The 23,058-nt window shown below is 40.7% G+C and overlaps 1 protein-coding gene across 4 annotated transcripts; it reads right to left on the bottom strand.

Annotated features, from left to right (window-relative positions):
- Positions 1-115: 115 nt before the first annotated feature.
- Positions 116-23,058, bottom strand: LOC143374797 (uncharacterized). 4 transcript variants are annotated; one of them, XM_076823252.1, is made up of 21 exons: positions 22,526-23,054; positions 16,278-16,436; positions 15,989-16,198; positions 13,799-14,000; positions 10,481-10,641; positions 10,169-10,297; positions 9,896-10,075; positions 9,320-9,562; positions 8,479-9,024; positions 7,343-7,555; positions 6,932-7,095; positions 6,266-6,413; positions 5,800-5,914; positions 2,233-2,292; positions 2,005-2,135; positions 1,787-1,927; positions 1,464-1,668; positions 1,217-1,365; positions 902-1,117; positions 714-815; positions 116-645 (listed from the first exon to the last, which is right to left on the bottom strand). In XM_076823252.1, exons 1-21 carry the CDS (start codon positions 22,526-22,528, stop codon positions 562-564), a joined length of 3,561 nt encoding a protein of 1,186 aa, XP_076679367.1. In that variant the 5' UTR covers positions 22,529-23,054; the 3' UTR covers positions 116-561. The 4 variants fall into 4 exon arrangements, with proteins under 4 accessions (XP_076679367.1, XP_076679363.1, XP_076679364.1 ...); XM_076823248.1 differs by lacking the exons at positions 116-645; positions 714-815; positions 902-1,117; ... (3 more) ...; positions 2,005-2,135; positions 2,233-2,292 and adding an exon at positions 3,287-4,800 and having other exon boundaries at positions 22,526-23,058; XM_076823249.1 differs by lacking the exons at positions 116-645; positions 714-815; positions 902-1,117; ... (3 more) ...; positions 2,005-2,135; positions 2,233-2,292 and adding an exon at positions 3,287-4,800 and having other exon boundaries at positions 7,343-7,552; positions 22,526-23,058.

Genomic DNA, 23,058 nt, shown 5'->3' with positions numbered 1-23,058 from the left:
TACAACCTTCGCTTCTCTTTTTGTTACGCACGTCCCCGTGGTCAGTGAATACTAATATATCCGAAGGTATTCGTGATTAGCTTATGAATTTGGAAAAGAAAGAGTGGCAAGGACAGAGTGCAGGTCCTCGCCTCGATACTTGAAGGTTTGTAGGCAGTAAGACCGAGAAAAAGAAAGAGGAACTTGCGTGAAGGTAATTAAAAGGAAACGTATACGGAAAAACGAAATACTCTTATTATTTGTACTACTAACACTTGTACTGTATATTACATAATGTAGACTCTTTACATGACCACCATTCCTTTACACCCGGTCACGGAGCGTACTCTCTACTCGTTCGTTACGTCGGACATACTTTGAGAAAAAGAATGTCCCCAACGAAACAATAATCCTAACACGCAGAATAAAGTGGCACATTATGATTTCTCCCTCTCGCCCCTACCAAATGCATACCATTCATTTTGCTCTTTCTCAACGTATGTCGCACACATGCATGCGAATGTTTAAACGTGTACGTGAAGAATTATCGGTGCACGGTTTAGCATCGTTCTGGTGGATCATCTACTTGACCAAACTATCCTCCTCTTCCTGAAGCCTCTCGATGTCAGATTTGTTCATGAAGTAATAGGAAGGTTGTCGTGATTTCTGCAAGCACGGAATTCCTGTCACCGTTCATCCCCCTTTAGTTCAGAAGCTTAGAAGAAGTCACTTACCAAATCTTTGACGGTACGCTTTGCACCCGTCTTGATGAGGATGTTGCTGAGTTCTTCGACAGATGGTAGGCCCATTGCGTAATGTAAAGCGGTCCTTTCCAACTGGAACAGAATATTACGAGGCCTTTCCACTTAGAACTTAATGGAACCTATATTTAACGACGATTAAGAAATTCCGCGATCCTCACGTTGTCACCGATGCGTAAAGTCTCTGGATACGTTTTCGCAACGTACTCGGCTAGTTCTTCGTTCTCGCGAAGGACAGCAATGTGAAGAGCGCATCTGCTCATCGGATTCTTCCCCATCGCTAAGAGTTTTCCTCCCCCATTGTTCTTATTTAACAGTTCCTTCACTTTTGTAACGTTGCCCGTTCTAATTTCATGATGTACTTCCTCTCGTTGTGCCTGTAAGAAAATATCACGTTTCTAGCGTTCTGTTGCCATTTAACATAGCACGATACAATAGCTCATACGACGAAGGCACTAATATCCGCTTCGCTTTACCACGTAATTTGGGATAGATTGCAAAAATTGCACAGTTGCGTCGCGTCCTCGTTCCGCAGCGATGTCCACGATGTTCACGCCTTCGTCCTTTACGTCCAGAATGTGGTCGTAGCCCTCTAACAATAGCTCCACCAGTTTCTCAGTCTCGCCTGCACCGAAGAATGCAAATTTAGGAAACTATGATCTTCAAATTTATGATTCTGCATTTAATACCATTGAAGAATTGAAAGGAACAGTTAGCTCTCACCTCTGGCTGCCAAATAAGCCACGTAACGATCGATCTCCTCGACATTTTCTCTGATGTTTGCTAGGTCAGCGACATCCCTAGCTGTTCTGTACAACTCATCCCTGAAGCCTATATTAACTTGACTTTCTTGAAGCAAATGGAACAGGCCATCCTTTGAGTAAGAACGAATGGCCGCGAAATGGATCACGCTTTGCCCATGTTCGTCCTGAAAAAGTAAAATCACCTATTACTCGATCCCTTTTCTTCCACAAAAACTTCCATCTATTTTGAAATGTTCCGAGCATTTAATGTGAAGATAGTACAGTAACCGACGACTGACATACCCTGTTAGGGTTGCTAAAAGCTGATTCAGGGACATCGGAACCTGGACTTTGTGGGTAACCAGCATCTTCTTCTGGATTTTCATTCACAACATTTTCCGTACTTTCTTCTTCGCGGTCAGGAATAATCAGCACATTTGGTTCCTGTAATATTCTCAAAATATAGTCCAGCATCCCTCTATCAGAAATAACACTCCGCTAGAATCGTTTGTGGCATTCACCTGTTCTTGAGCGCTGCTATTTTTACTCTTATTAGCAAAATTGTATAAATATGTCGCCAGATAGGTGACAGGGTCCTTTGGTCGCGCATTGGCAACTTCCGTTAAGCCTTTGAGCAGCGGGTCACCAAGGGCTATTAAAACAGTTAACGCCGATTACAATTTATTTCAATTAAATCAGAGAAATCGATCTTATCGCTAATATAGTCAATTAATATAACTTTCGCTTACACGACGCTAAGTAGCGACCCTCTTCTTCGCGAAATATCGATATGTCCAGTTGCTGGTCATCTGGAAAGAGGATTATATACATATTTTCGTTTTCGTTGCGTATCGTTATTCGAATCTTTTATTATCCACTTGGATTATTCAATGAAAGTCTGATGAATGTTTGCAACAACTATTGTTCAAAACACAGAATGATTACGCACAAACTGCAAACGATCTTGTATGAAGGAAAAGGTGCACCATGAAAGCGTACTGTGTTGCTTCACTCTGAAAAACGTGTACACAGATACAAATCGCAGGCAGAAAAAGTTCAAGTGGCCGATTTATACGGTACAGAATTCGAAATACAGAAGCACACGTATGTACACGTAACCGCGAAAGTGTCACCATAACAGTCGGTCCCAAAGAAAGTGCGCCCAATTCATGTTCGGTCAATTTCGGTTTTATGCGTACGATACTTTACATATAGTAGCTACTCAGGAATATATACTGTTCATTGTAAATTGAATACATCAAGTTGGAAAGACATGTGCTACGCCGTTTTTTATTTCTGTGAACATCGAACTCGTGCGTGACATAAAGAAGCTTTCATATATTATTCTTAAGCTTGCTTCCAGTTAAACGAGACTACCTCCCCCGTGATCTGGATAAGATCGTTGCGGCAAGTGACTCCGCGATCCAGATATGTACATAGACACATTTCGCGTACGTAAGCATGGTGTCGTGCGACAACATGTCGAAAGCGTCGTAACAACTGTTCGTGGACCAATAACGTTCATTTACTAACCTAGTAAACAGTCCAGTGTCCCTCCAAGTAGCTAATCCAATTAATCGAGCAACGAAATTTTGTTTAAGCATCGTAATTCGGTGCACGAGAAATAGAATAACGTTCACACACATCTTTCCAACGCTCCTATGCCTCTCTATCGACATACGTGACAGTCTCTCTACGGTTTTATCCCTACGGGGATTAATTGGCAGTCGAACGTATTGGCTCAAGAATTATCACAGAAGGTTTCCACGTATAAGCGCATTAATCCAGTGTTTTAAAAAAAAAAAAAAGAAAGAAGAAGAAAGAAAATCGATATAAACTGGGAGTAAAAGTCTCCACTGATGCGAACGATAAAAGGCAGGCTCGTAGGCGCGGAGAAGCGTCTTGTCTCAGTCAACTATAGCTTTGGTCCCATTCCGTCAATTATTTCTGAAATCGTTTGCCACTGGTGCGTTTACGAAACAGCCCCGCGATAAGATTGGCGATTTTCAGCGAGCTGTTTATGGACAGCTCCTTCTCTAACGTTAAAACATTCAGAACAGCCCTACAGAAGTCTTGAAGCGTCTGCAGCTCGGTGACGCTCAGAGACTGTTGATTGCTGATTCTAACAGTGTCTTGCCGCGCCGTTTCGCGTATGCTCAGTCCACGAACGACGCACAGATGTTTCAAGTTGTCGAACTCTTTGGACAGCTCGGGGAACCGAATTATCACGCTGAACCTAAGGGTGTTGCCGATGGCGTAAGGCCGCGCACTGAGGAAGCCTAGCTTCTTATCCCGCCTGAACTTGAGCTTCTCATCGAGCATCAGCATAATCTTTGCCAGCCTCACGTAGGCACGGCCTATGAGACCCGGCCGGTTGTCGGCGGTTCGACAGACGATCCTTAAGTGATCCTGGACGTTCACCCAGGCAGCAAGATCTCCAGCAGCTGTGACGTACACCCCTCGCCCGTACGGCCAGTGTCTGCCATGGAGGCGTTTATCATCGTTCAGTTCGAAGTCTGTGATCGGTAAGAGCAAGCCAGCGGCGGCTAATTGGGCTCTGATAGGACTGGGCTGGTCCAAGATTTCATTGAGGGTGAAGTACGTCCCCGGCTCGTCCTCGCTGCTACCCTCGGCCATCATTCCCGAGATTTCCTGGCTCATCAACTCGTTAGTGATCTCGCGTTCCACCCTCTCCAACTGGTTCACCGTCAGCGTCAACGGGAACGTGTGTTTCTCGAGGTTTCTGCAACACTCGATAATGGCAGCTTGAACGTACTTTGCTGGGGGATCGAGATCGTACGCCTCGATCGCCGAGATCGTCATTTCGTCGACGGTGTCTGGGTTCTCCTCGCTTTCGTCCTCGTCGCTGTAGAAGAACCTTGGCGCTGGGTGGTCGGGGAGGTCACCGCTGGCAGTCACGCAATGGATGTCTCTGATCAGGGGGTCGAAGAACTCCCCGAAGACGGTGTAGCTCTCGTAATCTGGCGCGACGACGGTCAGACCGCTGTCCTCTTCTGCGTTGCTGATGAACGAGTAAGCGCTGCTCGCTTTGCTGTTGCCAGTCGCGTTACCGTATTTCTTTAAAGCGGGCCAGATCACGTCAAAGAGATTGTGGTCCATGCGTGTCACACGGTGCTTGATATGATCGAATATGGGCCGTTTCAGGCAACGGCTGATCAGTGTACCGGGGTTGCCAGGTGACTTCGGGGTCGCGATGTGCCTTGTGCCAGCGAGCAGTCGGAAGCACCGTTCCAAGGTGGCTAGGGTCTCTGGCTCGGTTATGTCTCGGCGGGCAGAGTACGTGTCCCCTCCAGGAACTGTTCGCATCGAGCAGCGAGACCAGAAAGGGCCAGGGTCCAGAGGAAGACGAAGAGTGGAACGTGATGAGCCGCGGATACGTTAATCAGGAAATTTGGGCAGACTCGTTAGTAGTGATTGGGGAACTGAATGATGCGAGTTGTTTCGATTCGACGATGATAGGGATGCTTGATGATGCGTGGCAGGTGATCTTGGTAGTTTGATAGCTTTAGGGGCGGCTAAAAACTGGCGAGTCTTTTGAAACAGGAGAGTAGTTGAAATGATACGAAACTTTGTGACAAAACCATTAGGCTTAATAGTACTTTTATGGGGGGTTGCAGTTGGGAAGTCTGTCAATGTGTGGCTTTCAATTTGAAGAATCCCTAATTAGTAGCACTAAATATTGAATACACATACATCCAATATTAAAAAGACATTCGACCTCTTTTTGATATTTAAATATACAATATTTGTTCTAGATTAAGAAGCAAATATTTTTTTCTGAATATTTACTTTACAATTTTTAAATTTTAATTTTACATTTCCTGAAATTTATTTTACAATTCTGAATATTTATATCACATTTCATGATTATTTACTTCACATTTTCTAAATATTTATTTTATATTCCATGAATATTTAGTTCATATTTTCTAAACATTTTCATATTTCACATTTTTTGTATATATAATAGGTATCTGGATTCAACGTTTTTTAATATTTGAAGAAAATATTGAACCAATATTTTGTGCTACTAGGGATGTTTCAAGCACCTGTATAAGATTTCATAATTTGTGACTCTGTGATGATGTTACATGAGGGTAAAGGTGAAACGTGTGAAAAAGCAAGGTGATGGTACTGTAAATAAATGCGGCAGTATCTTGAAATAGAGCCTGAATTTCAGTTCGTTTGAGAAACAAAACGTGGAGTGAGATCTTTGACAGTGCTTCGAACGATCATCGTACATATCTGTTTGGTGTGAGCGATGGTGCTATAAATGCCTCGTCCGAATAAAATACCTTTGTCGGCCAACATTTCGTCGGCGAGGTTTTCGTTAGCCCCGAAACTGCGTAGCAGTGTTTTGTGTGAGAATTCGCTTTGATCTTGCTTATAATAGTCCGCCTTGTGTCCGAGCTAGGTGACAAAGTAATTGCACGAACAATATATTTAAAAACACCATAGTCAAAATTGAAACTAACACTGTGTAGCGTGCAAACATTTTATTACCAATGTACCTAACTACAGAGAAAATTTTAGTCTGAAATCCTTGGATCCTCAAAAACAGTTTAAAAATTTAAAAACAAGATATACAACGCTTCAATATTTCTTTAAATTCAAAAGGTATTTACTTTCCGCAGGGTGATAGATGAGTATCTCAATATGTTTCCAATTCCGATGCATTTAGTACCCCGTCACGAATTAAAATCGTTAAAAATGAAGTGTCATTTTGCAGGAAACGATTGATTATGAAAAAGGTTAACTCACATTGTCTTGAACCAGAGGATTGGCACCCAAATGAAGCAGTAGGTTGTAGTAGTGTCCGTTGTCTGCAAGGGTGGTAGCGTAATGCAAGGGTGTCCGGCCATCTAGATCAATGGCATGCGCAGTTTCAGGAAACCTCCCCGCCAGGTATCTAAAAGGATACACAAATAATTAATAGGATAGGTGACAGAAATCGATAACACTTGATTGAAGCATGACAAGGTAACTCGTTTGCCCCTCGCACTATTAATTTCTCTGTCATGAACTTCGCGAAAGTACTTGCAAGGTGAACTTTCGCAAGCTATTATTCACTATATCGAACTAAACAGTTCTGTGCGAAGGCCAGTATAATTATTAGAAAAAATAACTATCACGATGGAAGAATGTGGTGCAAGCTATACCTCAGATTCAGATATGCTTGCTGGAAGTGTGGTACATGGTAAAGGACCAGAATGCATTACACGAATACTTTCAGACAGCAACACTGAAACTGCCTTGCCCCACTTTCAATTTGAATATTAAACAAAATCAATCGTTTCATCCATTTTGCTTCTACCATTGAAAGCTCGAAGACTCTTCAAACATGGAGCAATTACGATAGGGAGAAAATAATTCGTCAGAAATCTTTGTTTCTTCATTAATCGCATCGCGTGTGGTACGTCGGTGTACCTGATAATAGCAGTGTTCCCAAATACAACAGCAACATGAAGGGGCGTTGCACCGCGGGGCGACGATCCATCCCTCGCGACAGCGAATTTGCGACGATCTAACGCGCTCTGCAGATCTCTCAGATTTCCCTCTCGCGCTGCCATGTGCACGGCGTGGATTTTACCCTGTAAGAATTATACGCATTCCTATTCATCGCACAATTAACACGTAATTAGAAATAAAGGTGGGAAAAAAAAAACAGGCTGACACTGGAACAAGTTTGCGGAATAGCTTATTAATTAACGAACGAATAAGCACCGTCATCTACTGAATAACGTAAATGATGTGGAACGAGCACGCTGATAGACGCCTCCTCAAGAAATAGGCCGAGCAAACAAAAAAGTGTTTCGCAACACAGGTAGTGCGTAATACCATGTAGGAAGGGACGCGATCGATGAACGCCTGTAGCTCAGGATTCCCCGAATGCCGTCCGACCAATCTTCTGCCTTCCCCGTTGAGAACCAAACCGGCCAACTGCTCCATGTTGCCGTTCTCCAGCAGCGTCTCGATTTCTGGGTCCGCCGTCATGCTGCCCTCGTTTACTTCTGCCTCCGGAAGCTCCTCGTGCTCGCCCACGATCACCTGCTAATCATGCCTAGGTGCAAAACCATGCGCACGGACGGGCGGGCACGTGCCGGTCGATAGGGGAAATATTAATCATACGGGGCAATCTAAACGTGCAAATCGATCGTCCGCTGTCTTAGCCTCGTGTCTGCATTGCGTGACGATGCGCCCTACACCTGGGTTTTTCGATCGATATAGCTATATAGTCCGGTATTTTTCTTTTTCAAATCGTGGTGTGTTTTAATAAACGTCTTAATGTTTCTATCCGTCGAGTAGCTGAATGTTGGCGTGAATTGTCTTTGTGCCGAGAAATGGTGGTCGTTTGAACGCTTGAAGGCTTAATTTTTTATTCCCGGGGTGTCTCGTTTTAATGCTGTCAGGCTTGGTGTTTCGCGGAATGTAAATGGATTAATGAGTTTGAAATACGTAGTCAATTTCGAGTTTCTACCTGTTGGCGCTAAATAAAGCACATGGAGAATAAAGAAACGAGCGCAGCATCCTGAATGCCATCGCGATCCTCCGATAATCCTTCAAGCGTTCGTGGGACTGTTTCATTGAGAAGTTACAGAACAGAAGTCCTTCGTTCAGTTATTTATTTATTGGTATATTTGTGCGTGACAAAGAACATACTGTATAATATTTCGATATCGATCGTTTCTTAACTTCAATACACAGTGACACTTACAACCATCGTACGTGTTACGGTCAACGTTGGTAGCTAACTGGCTATGTACTCCCTTAATTATTCATTCGCCGAACGAACGCCGAAGCCCAGAATTTAGCAGCTTTGCATCCCTTTCCCTCTTCTTCTTAACTTATACTTATATAATATATACTTATCTCGTATCTTGCGCTTCACTGCCTATGAAACTCGCGTTTATGTCTGTGTACTAGCCGATTACGTTCCTGAAACTGGATTCGTTTAAGAGTTATGATGAGTGTACCTGGTCTTCGTCGTTTCCTGGATCATCGACCCCAGAATCACCTGTGCTCGCCTCGTTTCTCTCTTCGTGCTCCGCCTTGTTTTCCACCACTTGCTCTTCCTTCTTCTCCTCCTTCTCCTCGTTGTCTTCCTTCTCCTCCTTCTCCTTCTCCACGACGTCCTCAGCTTCCGCAGATTCGGGGCCGTCAGCCTCCTCCTTGGCGTCCTCCGTTTCCCGCGTTCCCTCTGTTTCCTCTGCCTTCTCTTCAGGTTCCGCTTCTGCCGGCTCCTCTTCGCCTTGGTGTTCGGGCTTGGCAGTTTCCTCTGCCTCTTGCATCGGTGCACCCGTCACCACGTCATCGTCCGAGGATCTTTCCTCCGAATCGTCCACCTTCGTTTCCTGCGCGGTCTCTTCCTCCTTACTCTCCCCATTTTCCGTATCTTCCGGGTGCTCTGGCTTCTCCTCTGCATTCTCTGCAGTTTCTACATCCTCTGCATTTCCTGGCTTTTCTGCGCTCCCTGCATCTTCCTGGTGTTCTTTTTCCCCGTCATCTTCGACGTTCTTTATCTGTTTTGTTAAATTAGTCATTAATCTCGGTGATCTTAAAATTTGTTTTCTATTTTTTTTTTCTAGAATATCGAAGCAGGGTTTAGGTACTGTATAATATCAATGAATGCAAAATTTGTTCGAAATGGGGCAAACTTTAGCTACGGTCGTAGGTAAGGTGTACCTAAATGGACTTTTCTCTAATGAGACTCTGTCTCTACCTTTTAATGAACTAGGTGGTATCGCGTTCGAGGCTTAGACTTAGAGTGTTAGCGTATTATTAAGTTACAAAGGCTCCAAGTGTTCACTGTGGTACCTGCTCCATGGACCTGCTGAAACTCTTCGATGCAGATTCAGCGCTGCCGAACGCACTGTCAATATCTGCACTGTGGACTTTCTTCATCCCCCTTGAAATTGATTCTTCTGCCTCCAAAATCCTCCAGTCCCAGTGCTTGGGGTACGATGGTCCAGAGACTCGAGGTGCTTCTGGTACCACGGTTAACAGCGATTGATCTATGTCCGATGGTCGGTTCTTATAGAAAGCTGCTGCTTTTTGTTTCTGACGAAGAAAACGATTACACAAATGAACGCAAGTGTTTCGTTTAATTCGGAGCTTAAGATACTCCGTTGCGAGTCACCATTTAGTCGATTAATGCGAGGTACAACGAGGAATAGAAACATCTCTTCCTCTCACGTACGATTTTTATAAATTATACACAGAGATACTATTTAATTCTTCGATATAGGATGAAGGTATAACAATATGTTGCAGTAATTGCACATCTCAGTTCGAACTGACTCGACTTCTGCCATTTCGAGTATTTCATTTCCATTTCAATCGATACAGTGGATTAATTTCTATAATTATTTATTCACCATACTGAAAACTTACGCTGTCTAGCTTGCTCTCGTCAGCTCCATGCTCCGTTAACAAATCATACAGCGTTCCACCGTCTTTCACTGCAGCTGCATAGTGCAAGGGTGTTTTTCCATCGTTGTCTTGCGCTTCCACAACTGTCGGGTATCTCGCTAAGATTTCTCTCGCGATTTCCGTGTATCCCAATCCAGCGGCCTGACATTTATTCAAAATTTCATCATTTAAACGACGCTTATCAGGATACTAAAGTATCCAGAAACAGAAAATTACGGTTTGCGTGTAGTTTACCTTGTGCAGGACGTTTAAGCCGTTGCTATCTTTGCTGCAGAGAACGGCTGGCGACGTGGAATCAATTTTCTTTTTAAGCTTCTCTAAATCGTTGCGCACTGTCGCTGCGTGGACGTCTTTGACGGTGCCCTTTCACAAAAGCACAGAAATTTAGTTTTGTTACTATAAAAATTTTTGGAAAATAAAGATACATTTGTAGCAGTGAATCTTTGGAAATTATTTCTATCACTGAATCGAAATCGAAGGGAAATAGAGTGAATTTTTTATATACCGTTGAGAAAAACAGTTTAAAATTTTGGTAGTGTCACGAACCATTATGTGGGGAACGGCTTCCAAAAATCTTTTCACGCGTGGATTGTTGCTGGTCTCCATACGCAATTTGTTTCCATGTCCTTCCCATAAAACGTGTTGCAATTTCCTGATGTCCCGGTTGTGGATCCATATTCTTATGTTGGAAGGTTTGAAATCCCAGCCTAGGAAGGGAACATTTTCTTCAACAGTTACAGCAATTATTCAGATGTTTCGAATAATGTCTTCCAAAGACAGTCGTTGGTCCTTTTATTCGCCTTTTTCTTTAAATCGATGTTTGATTGATAATTAATAACAGTGCTGGGACATAATTTCTTAGACGTGTCTGGTTTTTTCTCGATTACAATACCAGGCTTCGAAAAATGTAGGAAGATGTGTGACGTACGTTTAGGTACTTGGACACAGGTTGGGGGTTTCAATTAATCAGAGGCTTGTACGACTTGGTTTTTTATAATAAGTATCGTAATGACGCGGTCTTCTTGCCTCGAGGTATAACTGGTTTCTTAAGAATTCACGAGCAACAGGATTTATAACAGAGCGTTGCGTGTTTGAACAGTGTAATACATATTTTAAGCACTGGGGGAATCCTCTTACCACGGATGATCGATTTTGTGTTCGACACTGGCGCTATTCTGGAGACGAGTGGAATAAAATTCTAACGAACTAAACAGTATCTTTAACGCATAAATTAAACAGAATGACTGAGTATTAAAATTCTCAAGTGTGGTTTAATGAAACCGCCGTCGTCCAATTAAGTAATTATCTTTCAGCAAACATCTACGATTACCAATGAATCATCGATTTTTTACATAACATAACGGACCGCGACTAAGGTGATTAAACGAGATATTCCATTCTACATACACATTTACAAAAATTATTCGAAGAAATACGATGTATAGAATACTTTGCATCTGAACTGTGTTGTAATCACAAGTAGGAGTGTGGCTTAAGGGGTTATAGCTAGTCAGGAGGCCAAAAAGGGACGAATTTTTTTTAAAAAAGCATAACACTTAAAAGAGTAACATTTAAAAAACATTTGGTAATTTTTTTGTAGAAAAATATTTACGTTTATAATAAAAATATAACGACATCCAAGAAGCCTTTTTTAAAAACGGTGAGCAAGATATCTCAAATATCTACTGCTACAGTCTTTCTGAAATTTTGTGGGCTTATATTTTATATAAAAATCTACTGAATGACGGAGGGATTTTTTTTCCATTGTATAGTTTCGACTTTATCAAAGAAAAATGGCTTCATGGTTATCACTAATGGCCATTTTTCGTGGATAAAATCGACACTATACAATGGAAAAAAATCCCTCTGTCATTCAATAGATTTTTATATAAAATATAAGCCCACAAAATTTCAGAAAGACTGGTGCAGTAGATATTTGAGATATCTGGCTCACTGTTTTTAAAAAAGCTTCTTGGATGCCGCTGTATTTTTATTATAAACGTAAATATTTTTCTACAAAAAAAATACCAAATGTTCTTTAAATATTGCTCTTTTAAGTGCAAAAAGTTCTGTAAAAATATATGCTTTCGCTTTTTCAAAAAAATTCGCCTCTTTTCGCCCTCCTGACTAGGTATAACCCCTTAAACGATTCGTACGCCACTCACGTGGGAACGTGGCTTACCACGCATCTTACCTGTGCTCTGCTTTCGAAGAGCAGCCTTTCTTACATAGTTGGATAAGTGCAGTGCATTTGCAGCACGTGGAAACGTGGCTTAATGTTCTCTTTCGACAGAGATTGCGTGCTCCACGAAGGATTAATAAATTTTTTAGAAGTCAGCCGAGTGCACGGACTCCGTCACGTCGCTGACACGTTTCGAGCCACCGTTTACATCGTACGTACCCTATTGCTTTCTTAGTAAATAGATCAATCAATGTAGTAGGCGGGAATTCCGGTGTACATTGCAAGCGTGGCACACTGGCTTCGTATGCGACGTAAAATACCGGCTGCTTATAACAATTTAATGCGACTTCGAGGTCTGTCAATTCCATGGAACTTCCAATGTCAGTTCGAACAACTCGAGGGCCATTTTCTCGGCTCAATGTAAATGGCAGCATTCGAAGTGAACTTACTCTTTTCTGGTCGGCTATTAATTTAGCTCCATTGCATAAAGAAATGGTATCATCAAAGTTGCCGATCATTTGAAAGGGGCTCAATTTTGTTTCACTGATTTTAGTATTGCGAGGTCCTTGCAACTTATCCCCACTGAATTGGATGTAATCGTTATTTGATTATGCATTGTAATCGTCATTGATTTACTACGGAAATTCTCGTTCAACTTTATAGAGCTATTAGGTATTCAGATTTTCTTGGAACAGTTTACCATTCAAGCTTAAACGGCACAGAACAGAGGAATGCTATAGGAATGCAGATTTTCAGGATATTGGTTTGCCGATTTCTGCTTGTCAGTCGATCGTCGAAGGAAATGCAAATATGTATTTACTAGTGAACAGAAACACCCAATCTTTTCTAGGGAATTGCACGGTTCTGTTTCAAGCGAAAATCAATTATAAAGGTGTCCATTTCTGACTGTATTATAAAGCTAGTATATCTTGAGGAATCTTGGATTAAGCTTCAACATTCCTGCATCGTTACAACGTTGACACAGTTTCTGGGCACTACAGTTTTAAAGAGTTTCTAAATAATTCGCTGCTCGATTACCCACGGCATGTCATCTTATCGATCGCCAGCAGTTTTCCGCGCCTTACAAATTTAAGTCCTATCGATTCTCGCTGGTCATTAGGGGTGGATTCGTAGTAGGGTATAAGTCAAGGAATCTATATCCGACTAAGGTGGAGGATGAACGGAACGGAGCCTACCGCAAGGTTGTCTAGAATTCATTTACTAAGTTGTTTTTAGCCAAGCTGTCTGCCCACTGAGTACTTGTATGACGAACAGACACATTAATTGAAACCGACGATAACTTTCATTGCCACCCATGTACCTTCAGTTGCATTTAACTGTCATAGCCTAGAGTGAGCTCAATTTACTCGTCTTTCCTCGACGTTCGCATAACGAGGTCCCCGAATTTCTGTTGCATGAAAACATGTTGTTCGTCAAATTAATATAAAGTTTTGTGAATAATTTTATATGCATTTAAAATAACTTTAGCGTTTGTCTTTGAGATATAAGTAATGAACCTTTGCTGGGAAATAAAAGGTGCATTATTGACGAAGCATCGCGCTTAAAACAAATTTCAAGCAGACAGAAAATTTCTTTTGAACGTGTGCCTGAAACAGCTTTCGGATGAATTCGTTTAAGTGTTTGAATCAGAACGGTGCACGTGCTCGATTAAAACCACTCACTTTCCTTGCCACTGCTCATCTTTCGGCGGGACATGCTCTCCACCTCCGGCAACTCGATTTCGGTGCTGTGTTCCAAGTAGTACGCCGCCGGGTTGCCCCTTTTGTCGCAGATACTCGCGTCGCAGTCGCCTTCTATGAGAACATCCCAAATCGCCTCGAAATCCTTGCAAGCCGCACAATAATGCAATGCTGTTCTACCTTCCTAAACATCAGAAACACAATATTATAATTCTCTCCACTCGTGAAACCCATTACAACCAGTGACACCGAAGCGCCATGAAAAGTACAATTTACAAGCTCAGAGTCACCAAAAACTAACCCCTCATCCGTTCAATTAAAAATTCTCTAATCACCCTTCAAAGTTCCATCACCTATAACCACCGAACTCGACATTTTAATTGACAAAAAACATCCAAAATCATCACAAAAACCATAAAAAAGTTCAAACTTTAATATTCCATGTCACCTCACAATCAACTAGCAAGAATTGATTTCAAACAACGATTCATCCCACGCAGTTATTATTTGAAATTAAAGAATGACTAAAAGAGCCAGCATGGACAATGTTTGCGAAAAGAAACTGTCACTTGCCGCAAACTTATCGAGTCATCCTCGGCGAAACGCCACCGCGCGGTGTTCGGCGGGAAAAGAAGGGGTTGGAAATTGTGATGGTTGAGGAATAAATGGTCGCGGAGGAGCAGCGTTGGGAGCACGATGTCGACGACAGTTAAACGGCGAATGTATGGGGCTCGAATTGAGATCGGGGGTGGTAAAGGGGTGAAAAGCTGCCGTTTGCCGTGTCAGAGGCACTGCGTGCGCGCCTGGACACGAAGCTAGATGACTGCAGGGGAGAACAGGTGGTTTACACTTTGTTATTAGCGGCGTCACGCGATGCGAGAAAGGCGACTGTCGTTACAAAAAATGGCCTTTCGATTATTCAGCAGCCGAATATCTCGCGAGGAGCGCAAATGCCCCTGTCACGACACGATCGTGACGTGCCAGCTATCTTGGGAACAGGGGTGGGCCGGGCACGTTTGCTAATTAATCGCGATATTCTTCGTGTTATCGGTCGAGATCGACACTGGGCGTGTTGAAAAAGATTGGGTGGCCTTAAGAGTTTTTCAGGGTGAATTAAAATAAATTCCATATCACGGGGCGGTTCGCTTTAGAATAGAGCGTGATTCTTTTAGCTTCGTTGCTTTCATCAGGCCAGATTTAAATGGTTTTCATTTGCCTGTTGAATTTGATATTGGCATTCGTTGCTTGTACCATTTATAAGCTCTGTCTGATAATTGACCATGCTCACTCTTTCGTTGAGTGTAGGATATGAGATGTTAAAGTTCTTGAGATAGAGAGCAACTTAAGTCAGCGTAAGTGAGTAATTTTCTGATGCTTTTAAGCAGTGCAGTTTTCAAAATTTTAAATTCTGTGTGAAACGTGGACTGTGCTTAAGTTTGGACGTAGTAGATAATTGATCTGAATCTGCTCGAGAAAGATAGAAAGGTATGAGAAGCTGAAATGAAACACAGTGATTCAAGAAACGAGTGATAAATACGAAGTGGAAGAAGATAATAAACAAAAGACGAAAATGAATCTGTAAATTGTGTAGGGTAGACCGGGGGCGGTAGTAACACTTTGACTTTGGAATACGCTTACGCAAAAACTATTACATTTACAACAGCAGTTTTTTTTACGAAAATGTTACTTACTTATCTGACATTATTTGAGCCACGACAGTTTCGCTGTATGTCAAGTAATATTCCGGTTATTAATCAAAAATGAGAAGCGGAGAAAGTGTTGCAATCGCCCCTGACCTGGTTTTTGAACTTAAATTGTAAATTTTTATTAACGAGACACTTAAAAGTGATAAGTAACGATCAGTATTACTTGAAAAATGGCCAGATTAAATATTAAAAAATAGAGAAAACTATTTATATTACAATTTTAAGTCAGTAAGGAAAAGTTACTTTAGGGTATGGAAAAGTTATTTTCTTCATTATGCATGTCTATTGTGTATCTATACTGCTAGGATATGGATTTGTGTATTCGAAATGCCATTCTTCATCATATATCCAAAATTTGTGTTAATATCTATCACATGTTTTGAGATATTTAACGTGTTACAATCGTCCCCCTGTAACTATCACCCCCGGTCTACCCTATTAGGAGAGATGAAATAACGAGAATCACCCTGTCCTTTTGCTGCACAGTGATAGGGTAATTCTGCACGAGCCATTCGACGATGTCCTGATGATCGTAATAGACCGCTTTGTGGAGCAAAGGAATACCAGCTGGATCTTTCGCAATGGCCAGCTTCTTTTTAGCCCCTTCTGTTACTAATTTTTGCACCTCTGGCAGGGAACCACGGGAAACAGCATCGTGTACGTTCGAGATTTTTGTCTGGAAGAAAAGTGACTATTTCTTGAAAGGATCCAGAATGTCCTGCCTTCGCGAATCGTGTTATCAATGATATACCAACCAAGTAATTTGGGAGTCCCTTCAGGAAGACTCTTGTCCTAAGATCAGGCGAGTGTTCGCCTAACAGACGAGCTCCACGTCCTTCTAAAACGACATGCTCTAGTTTCTCCAGCTCACCCCGTAGCAGCCAGGACTTCAGCGTAGTCGGATTCATCTGCGTCTGTAAAACGATTGCAATAATCATTTTGGGAGAATTTGTAGAATTTAATTTATATGAATTCAAGGCTTCAGAGGTGGGAACAGTGAAGTGACAGAGTGGTGGTGATTTTTTTTAAATTATGTTACTTAGCAAAGTTTTTAGGTGTATTGGGCGGATGGTGGGTGAAGGCAGGCCCGCCTCGAACCTTTTTTCCGCCCTAAGCGAACTTGTAAAATTGCGCCCTTTATTTATAATATACTAGCAAACTACCCCCGCGCTTCGCTTCGGGCCTAAGAGATATTAAGGACTCCACAAAAACTCATTTCACTCCTTTTCACCACCCCTAACTAAAAATCAAGTTGATATCTAATTGGGCCTAAGAAATAATAAGAAGTCCGAGAGAACATATTTCACCCCTTTTTACTCCCTTTGGGTTGGAATTTAAAAAAATCCCTTCTTATCGAGCACCTACATCGCAAAAGGAATACACCCTCCGAATTTCATGTTTCTAGGGTCAGCGGTTTGGGCTGGACGGTGATGAATCAGTGACACAACGATTACATAAGTATAGATTTATTTGAGCTTTTTGATGACCTTACTCTGAATTTTTATTCGTAACTTAAAACATTTATTGTACAACTTGTAATATTTCATTTAAAACTTTATTTTAAAAAATGTCGATAATAAAAAGACCATTTCGCGCCCATTGTCAATTTGTAGCTTAAAACATTTATAGTACAATTTGTAATATTTCATTTAAAACTTTATTTTAAAAAATGCCAATAATAAAAAGACCATTTTGTGCTTCTTGTCAACTTTACGCCCTAGGCAGCTGACTAAATTTGTTTATAGGGACGAGCCGAGCGTGGGTAAAGGTAAGACATGACATGGAAAGAATAGGAATAATATTTCTCATTTAAGGGGATATTTCTTAATTTAACGTTGTCTGACAAACAGTGGCAAATCACGATTCTCGAAACCGCTGCTATTGATTTTCCATCAAGCTCATAGGATCGAGACCGCGTGTGTACACAGTTTCTCGTTTCACGTTCGTATCGACGCGCAGATTACTCCATACGATGCAATCTGCAAAGCTGAAAGGATTGAAATTGTTTCGCAGTTTTCTAAACAGCTTTCGAAATGAACTTGCCCAACCCCTTCCGGTAGAGTAAAATTACTAAAACGAAATTGATATGAAATTGCTGGGGCATAGTCACGCTAACACCGGCGAAGAATAAAACACTTTCCAACCACGGTCAACCCTGAAGTCAGATGCTATCTAAATTATTCTATTTTTCAACCGAGTCCCTTTTCGTCCTAATAACTGGGACCCAATAATCCAAGTGACGTAGTAGAATCGGGAAGTTGACGTAAATTGAATTTCCTGCTCCTTTTACTCAGCTCCAGAGCTGAAGCGTAGCTTTCGCAAGATAAAGTAACTTGTCATCACTCTCCTAAAGAGGCCAGGGAACTAAAAAAAATATGTTAATGTTCGGACGAGTGACAAATCTACGCAATTTCACGCTGGCCTCGCTTTTCCTCTTGCAGAAACGACTGGTGAATCCCCTGGTTTGTGGGTCGCGTGCGAAGCCAAATGGGAGGCAAACATCGTCATGGACATGTGCGACGTTATCGTCGGCGAATCGTGTTTTATTTGCGTTGTAAAATTTCGTATGAGGAAACGTGCTGAACCAATCGAAAATTTCGCTTAATCGTTCCGTCCCAATTGGAGTAGCCTGCTAGGGTGGAGTTGTCGATGACTTATCTGATACCGGGAAGTACTTTTTCGGTATTACATAATGGACTTTAAATGTATACCAATTTGTAGGCCACGTGGAGGTAAACGGAACAATTTTTTTTCTGAAGATAAGCCATCGAGGAAACTACATTCGCGATACCTTGTTCGTGCACGTGACTAATCGTGGATCAAATTGTAACCATTGTCTTCCTATTATTAGAAGTATTGTTAGATCGTGTGAAAGGAAGTATCAGCTATTAAAATTACTTAAACAAATGTTTGAATATTTTATGAAGCTTGCGTCAATAGAGACAGCAAGAAATATGAATATAAATGTTTATCTTAATTACTTGTGCCTCCGATATATTCCCACGTTAAAATCAACGAAAAGCGAAACTGTGACACTATAATTCTTTCAAGAGGACTTAATTTCCTACTGGTGTATTGTGACTAGGGTTTATACAAAAAATCGACTTTGAAAAAACCGGTTTTCGAATTCCATTATTCCCAAAAAATCGGCTTTCGAATTTTCACAAAAAGTATATAATTAAAATGGTAAATAAATTTTTGTACTTATTTTAAAAATGTTCGGTTTCCTTAATATTTATAGAATTACAAAAATATTACAAAATAAAAAAAATAAAAAGAATTCAATTAACTAAAATCCGTACAAATCCGTACTATTTTTGAGTTCATTTAATATTTATGGATCTAGAAAAATATAACACAATAAAATAGACTGCATACAAAAACGGAATGATAAAAAAACTAAAGTAACTAAAATCCGCACAAAATATAAAGAATTAACTAAATGCATAACGAGTGCACGGATTGCAGCGACAGTCAGTGCATCGCCAACAAACAAAAGTGCACCGAAAGCCACGAATGAAGCGTGTGCATTGTGGTCTGTCGAGCGGTGATCTTATCTAGCTGATCACCCGCCGGAATCATTTCCGAAAAGCGAAATTACCTGATCGACTTTGGGTCAGGGAACTCCTATCATAACGGAGTCATGGTCCCACTGCACTGTGCAATGGAAAAGCGCATCGCTATGCCGCGTACAATGTATAAATCGCGATAGTCTGGCTGAAAAGCGTCGGCGGTCGACACGAGGAAGCGTCGCGCGTCGAATGAAGTCGATGCCGAGCGTCGCGACGCCACCTGTGAACTCGTTCCATAGATTTTGCCAGGTCGTCGAGACTGGACATTCGGTCAGCGCGGAAAAGAACGAGGAAGTAACCACGGAACGACGGTCTTCCTACGTGTTCACGCAAATAAATGGGATCGATCGTGAATCCACAGTACGTCTGACCTGGATAATTCCGTGGACTCGATCAAGGTACTCGAGCAGTCGAAACTAGCGAGTAATTTAAAGTTTGAATCAGGGGAGAAATTCACTATGGGTGCCAATGTCAGGGTATGTGGTAAGAACTTGGAGGGAACAGAATTTTAATCGAATTTCTCCATTCCAACCAGTGTTGGGCATTAACTAAATAAAAAAATATTTCAATTATTATTGGCGGCTCGAATGCGAGTCAGAAAATTATTCGACGTCGATTAAAGTTAAAGTTGAAAAATTTATTCGAAGCTCAAGTTGAAACGCTCGACGAATAAAAAAATTAACTTTATTCGTCGAACCGGGTTAACTTTATTCGACACATGACGAATACTTTTTTTAAAACTTTTATTCGTTATTTAAAATTTTATTTAAATAATTATTTTGCCAACCTCTGATTTGAACTGCTTGAATTTTACTCCTGCCCTCTAATTTCTGAATAAATCATCTGGAACGAAGTTATACCTATGTTCTTCTGTTTTCACTACGATGCAAGTAAAATGGTAGTTTTTAATATTACTTGGGAAATTCAGATGCAAATAAGATAGTGCTGTGATTGAATCCTAATGGATTAGGTATGGAAATAAAATGGAGAAAGATAAATAACAATGCATCTCGTTTGTTTGTACCATTTGAAAAATACACTTCGCTCAAACGCGGACTATCCAAGTAACAATCGAATTTAATAACTAAATGTGGGCATACTGTGCGACAAGGTAGATCGAGTTGCTCAAGAGGAATCACAGCGAGTGTGAAAACATCGGGAATCCTTGAGCTCCCGTCACTTCGGCTGAAAAACGTGCACGAGGCTAACGGCGCGTGCCTTCTATCGGTGAACCCCCTCGAATCAAACTATTTCCAAGCATCGAGAAATTGTAAATTAGATGGTAATTGTAATAATGGGAGGTGCGGAAACGCTTGCGCAACGCCGGTTCGTGAAAGTCGCCCGATAAAGCCGTTTCGTCAAAGGAAATGCAACGGTTCGAGGAACAGTTGCACCAAGGAATATCGCTCCTCAGTTATTTAGAACGGCGTTAGGGTCACGATTGTTATTGTAAAATACAGTGAACTGTTTCACAATTGAGCTTCGTTAGGTGTAACAATTAAACAGACATCATAACTGTTATAGGACAAATTTTAAAAGTTATGGCGTAAGAGTTAATACCTTTAATTAGATAATTTTGGTTACGACTAACCATTATAAATTATAAATGATTAAAATTGTTTGATCACGCGTAATCATTATCGATGACCCGAATTTTATTTTGGTTACCGCTAACCAATATCGACGGCATAAATTCTTTTCTGTTTATATTCGATTATTGGTCAATTATTGTTATTATAATTACTGATAATTACTATTCACTCACAACACAAACACAGATTAATTATAAAACTTATATCTTTTATTAAGCAAAAAGACGATATGAAAATATATGAAACAAAGAATAGAATAAAAGATATTTGTAGTACAATTTACTGTGTTTTACATAATGAAATATATAAGTTTAACAATTAATTTTTTTCATGTTGTCAATGAATGCTAATTATCAGTAATGTTAATAATAATTGAAAATGAGTGAATGTCACCAGAAAAAAAATTTCCGTCGATATTGCTTAGCGTTGACTAAAAAATTTGTTCATCGTCGATAATTTGGTTATCAATGACCAAAATAAAACTCGGGTCACCGATAATGCTCACTGGTAATCCAAAAATCTGGTCATTTGTTTAAAAATTTAATTCTTCATAATGGTTATAGTTTTAATCAGAAAAATTAAAAATTAATATTTTTAATCATTTCAGTTCTTGAGAAATTTCTTTGAGATTTAATGATAGCTGGCTTCTATTTAAATAAGAATTAATTTTTACTAAATGAATATTTTTCAATTTTTTTTAAATAACAGTTATTTTGGATCTCTGCAATTAAATGAAGAGAAAATTGGTGCACAAATCTATTTATAAAGTCGATTTATATTGAAGGCGATTGTTATTAATATCAACAACCAAGACACTGAAAAAATTTCCAGCGGGTGTTTGATCTATCGTCGGACATTTTCAAGTAACATTTTTCTAAAAGAGAATGAGCTAAATGAAACACAATTACACGACGAAGTAAGTTTGCTGAACTCTTTATCATTGAACTCGAAATGGGATTTAACATTTTCGGGTTACCTTTTGTATCGATTTTTTGTGATTGCTCGTTTCCTTGAGGTGCCCCCATTAGAAGAGAAGGGAGGAATAAAGGAGGTACCGTCAGAAGAAAGAAATCGAGTTCGTATTAGAAGCTAAATACTTAAGATATCTCCTTCATATTTAAATACATACTTCGCATTGATTTTATAAATATTAAATGCACAACTTTATCGAGCGAGTCTCTGTCTGTCCCTGATACGGAGAATCCAAGGAACGAGCGGCATGTACCAATCATTTATTCATCGTTAAGCATCCCCATTAGCCCTGGATAGGCTTCAACCTAACGATTATCGACGTTTATTTTCGGTTCGAAATGTTTTCGCTGATACTTCTTTTACGTATTTAACAACCAGCCAGTCCGCTAGAATAGACACTCTTTGGAGCAATGACACGTCGATCATATACGTGATGTTGCCCCGATCGATCGTCTCTCGATCACGAAATACGCAATTATTATTATTATTAATAAATCAACGAATAAAACCTTTTAGTACACAGACTACATTGTAGTTACATTAAATAGCCCATTAAATAGAGCAAATATAATAGCACTATTCACGGTGGTGGTTGCCTAATTGTCTATACAGAGGATTTTGAAATGAATTAACAAATCCCGAGAAAAGTTCACTATTTCCAAGCTGCCTAATCGCCGCGTTATTTAACCATCTAATAAGCATAGTTGCAAAACAATAGGAATAACGTACAAATGCGTGCAACAGTTGCAACTTTACCATTTCACCACTATCGATATCTGGCTTGCAAAAATAGAAAAGCTGCGTGACTCAGAAGTAGGTGGTATCGAATGAAGACAATTGAAAAGCTTATTCTGTTATTCAACGAACCATTCTCCCGCCGTCCGTGTTATACCATTTTTCTCGAACACTGCAACCATCGATTCGTTAGTTAGTAGCACGCATTGCCGTCACGTTGTAACAATAAATGGCCACGATTAAAAAGGAATTTCGCGACAAAACACGTACGAGAGCGGCGGTGTCTTCTGCTCGACTGACGAGGCATAGTTTTCCACGTGTCTCCTTCAAACACGGTTTCTATTATTCAAGAGGAGTATAGTATAATAGCCGCTACCTCTTAGGGTCACTGCGAAAAAGTTAATGAGGCACTATGGTCAATGCAACCAGTCAAACGTGACATGACGCCTCAGTGAGCTAAATTCGTGTCGTTGAATATATTCAGACGGATTATGCTCTTCCTTAATTAGTTACGAGCGTGATTAACGTTTGTTTTTTACTTCCTGGAGAATATTTGCACACCTCGCAGCTACACATACTCCGCGAAGGTTGTGATAGCGTATCAGAGGTGCTCCGTTTACATTATAGAAGAATTTGTTTTAAAGCAACACGCTTTTAGTATCCGT

Source organism: Andrena cerasifolii, chromosome 11, assembly GCF_050908995.1.
Source record: "Andrena cerasifolii isolate SP2316 chromosome 11, iyAndCera1_principal, whole genome shotgun sequence".
In the NCBI taxonomy this organism is placed as follows: domain Eukaryota; kingdom Metazoa; phylum Arthropoda; class Insecta; order Hymenoptera; family Andrenidae; genus Andrena; species Andrena cerasifolii.
Note: the sequence above shows the minus strand (reverse complement) of the source record. Positions and strands in the feature narration are given on the sequence as shown.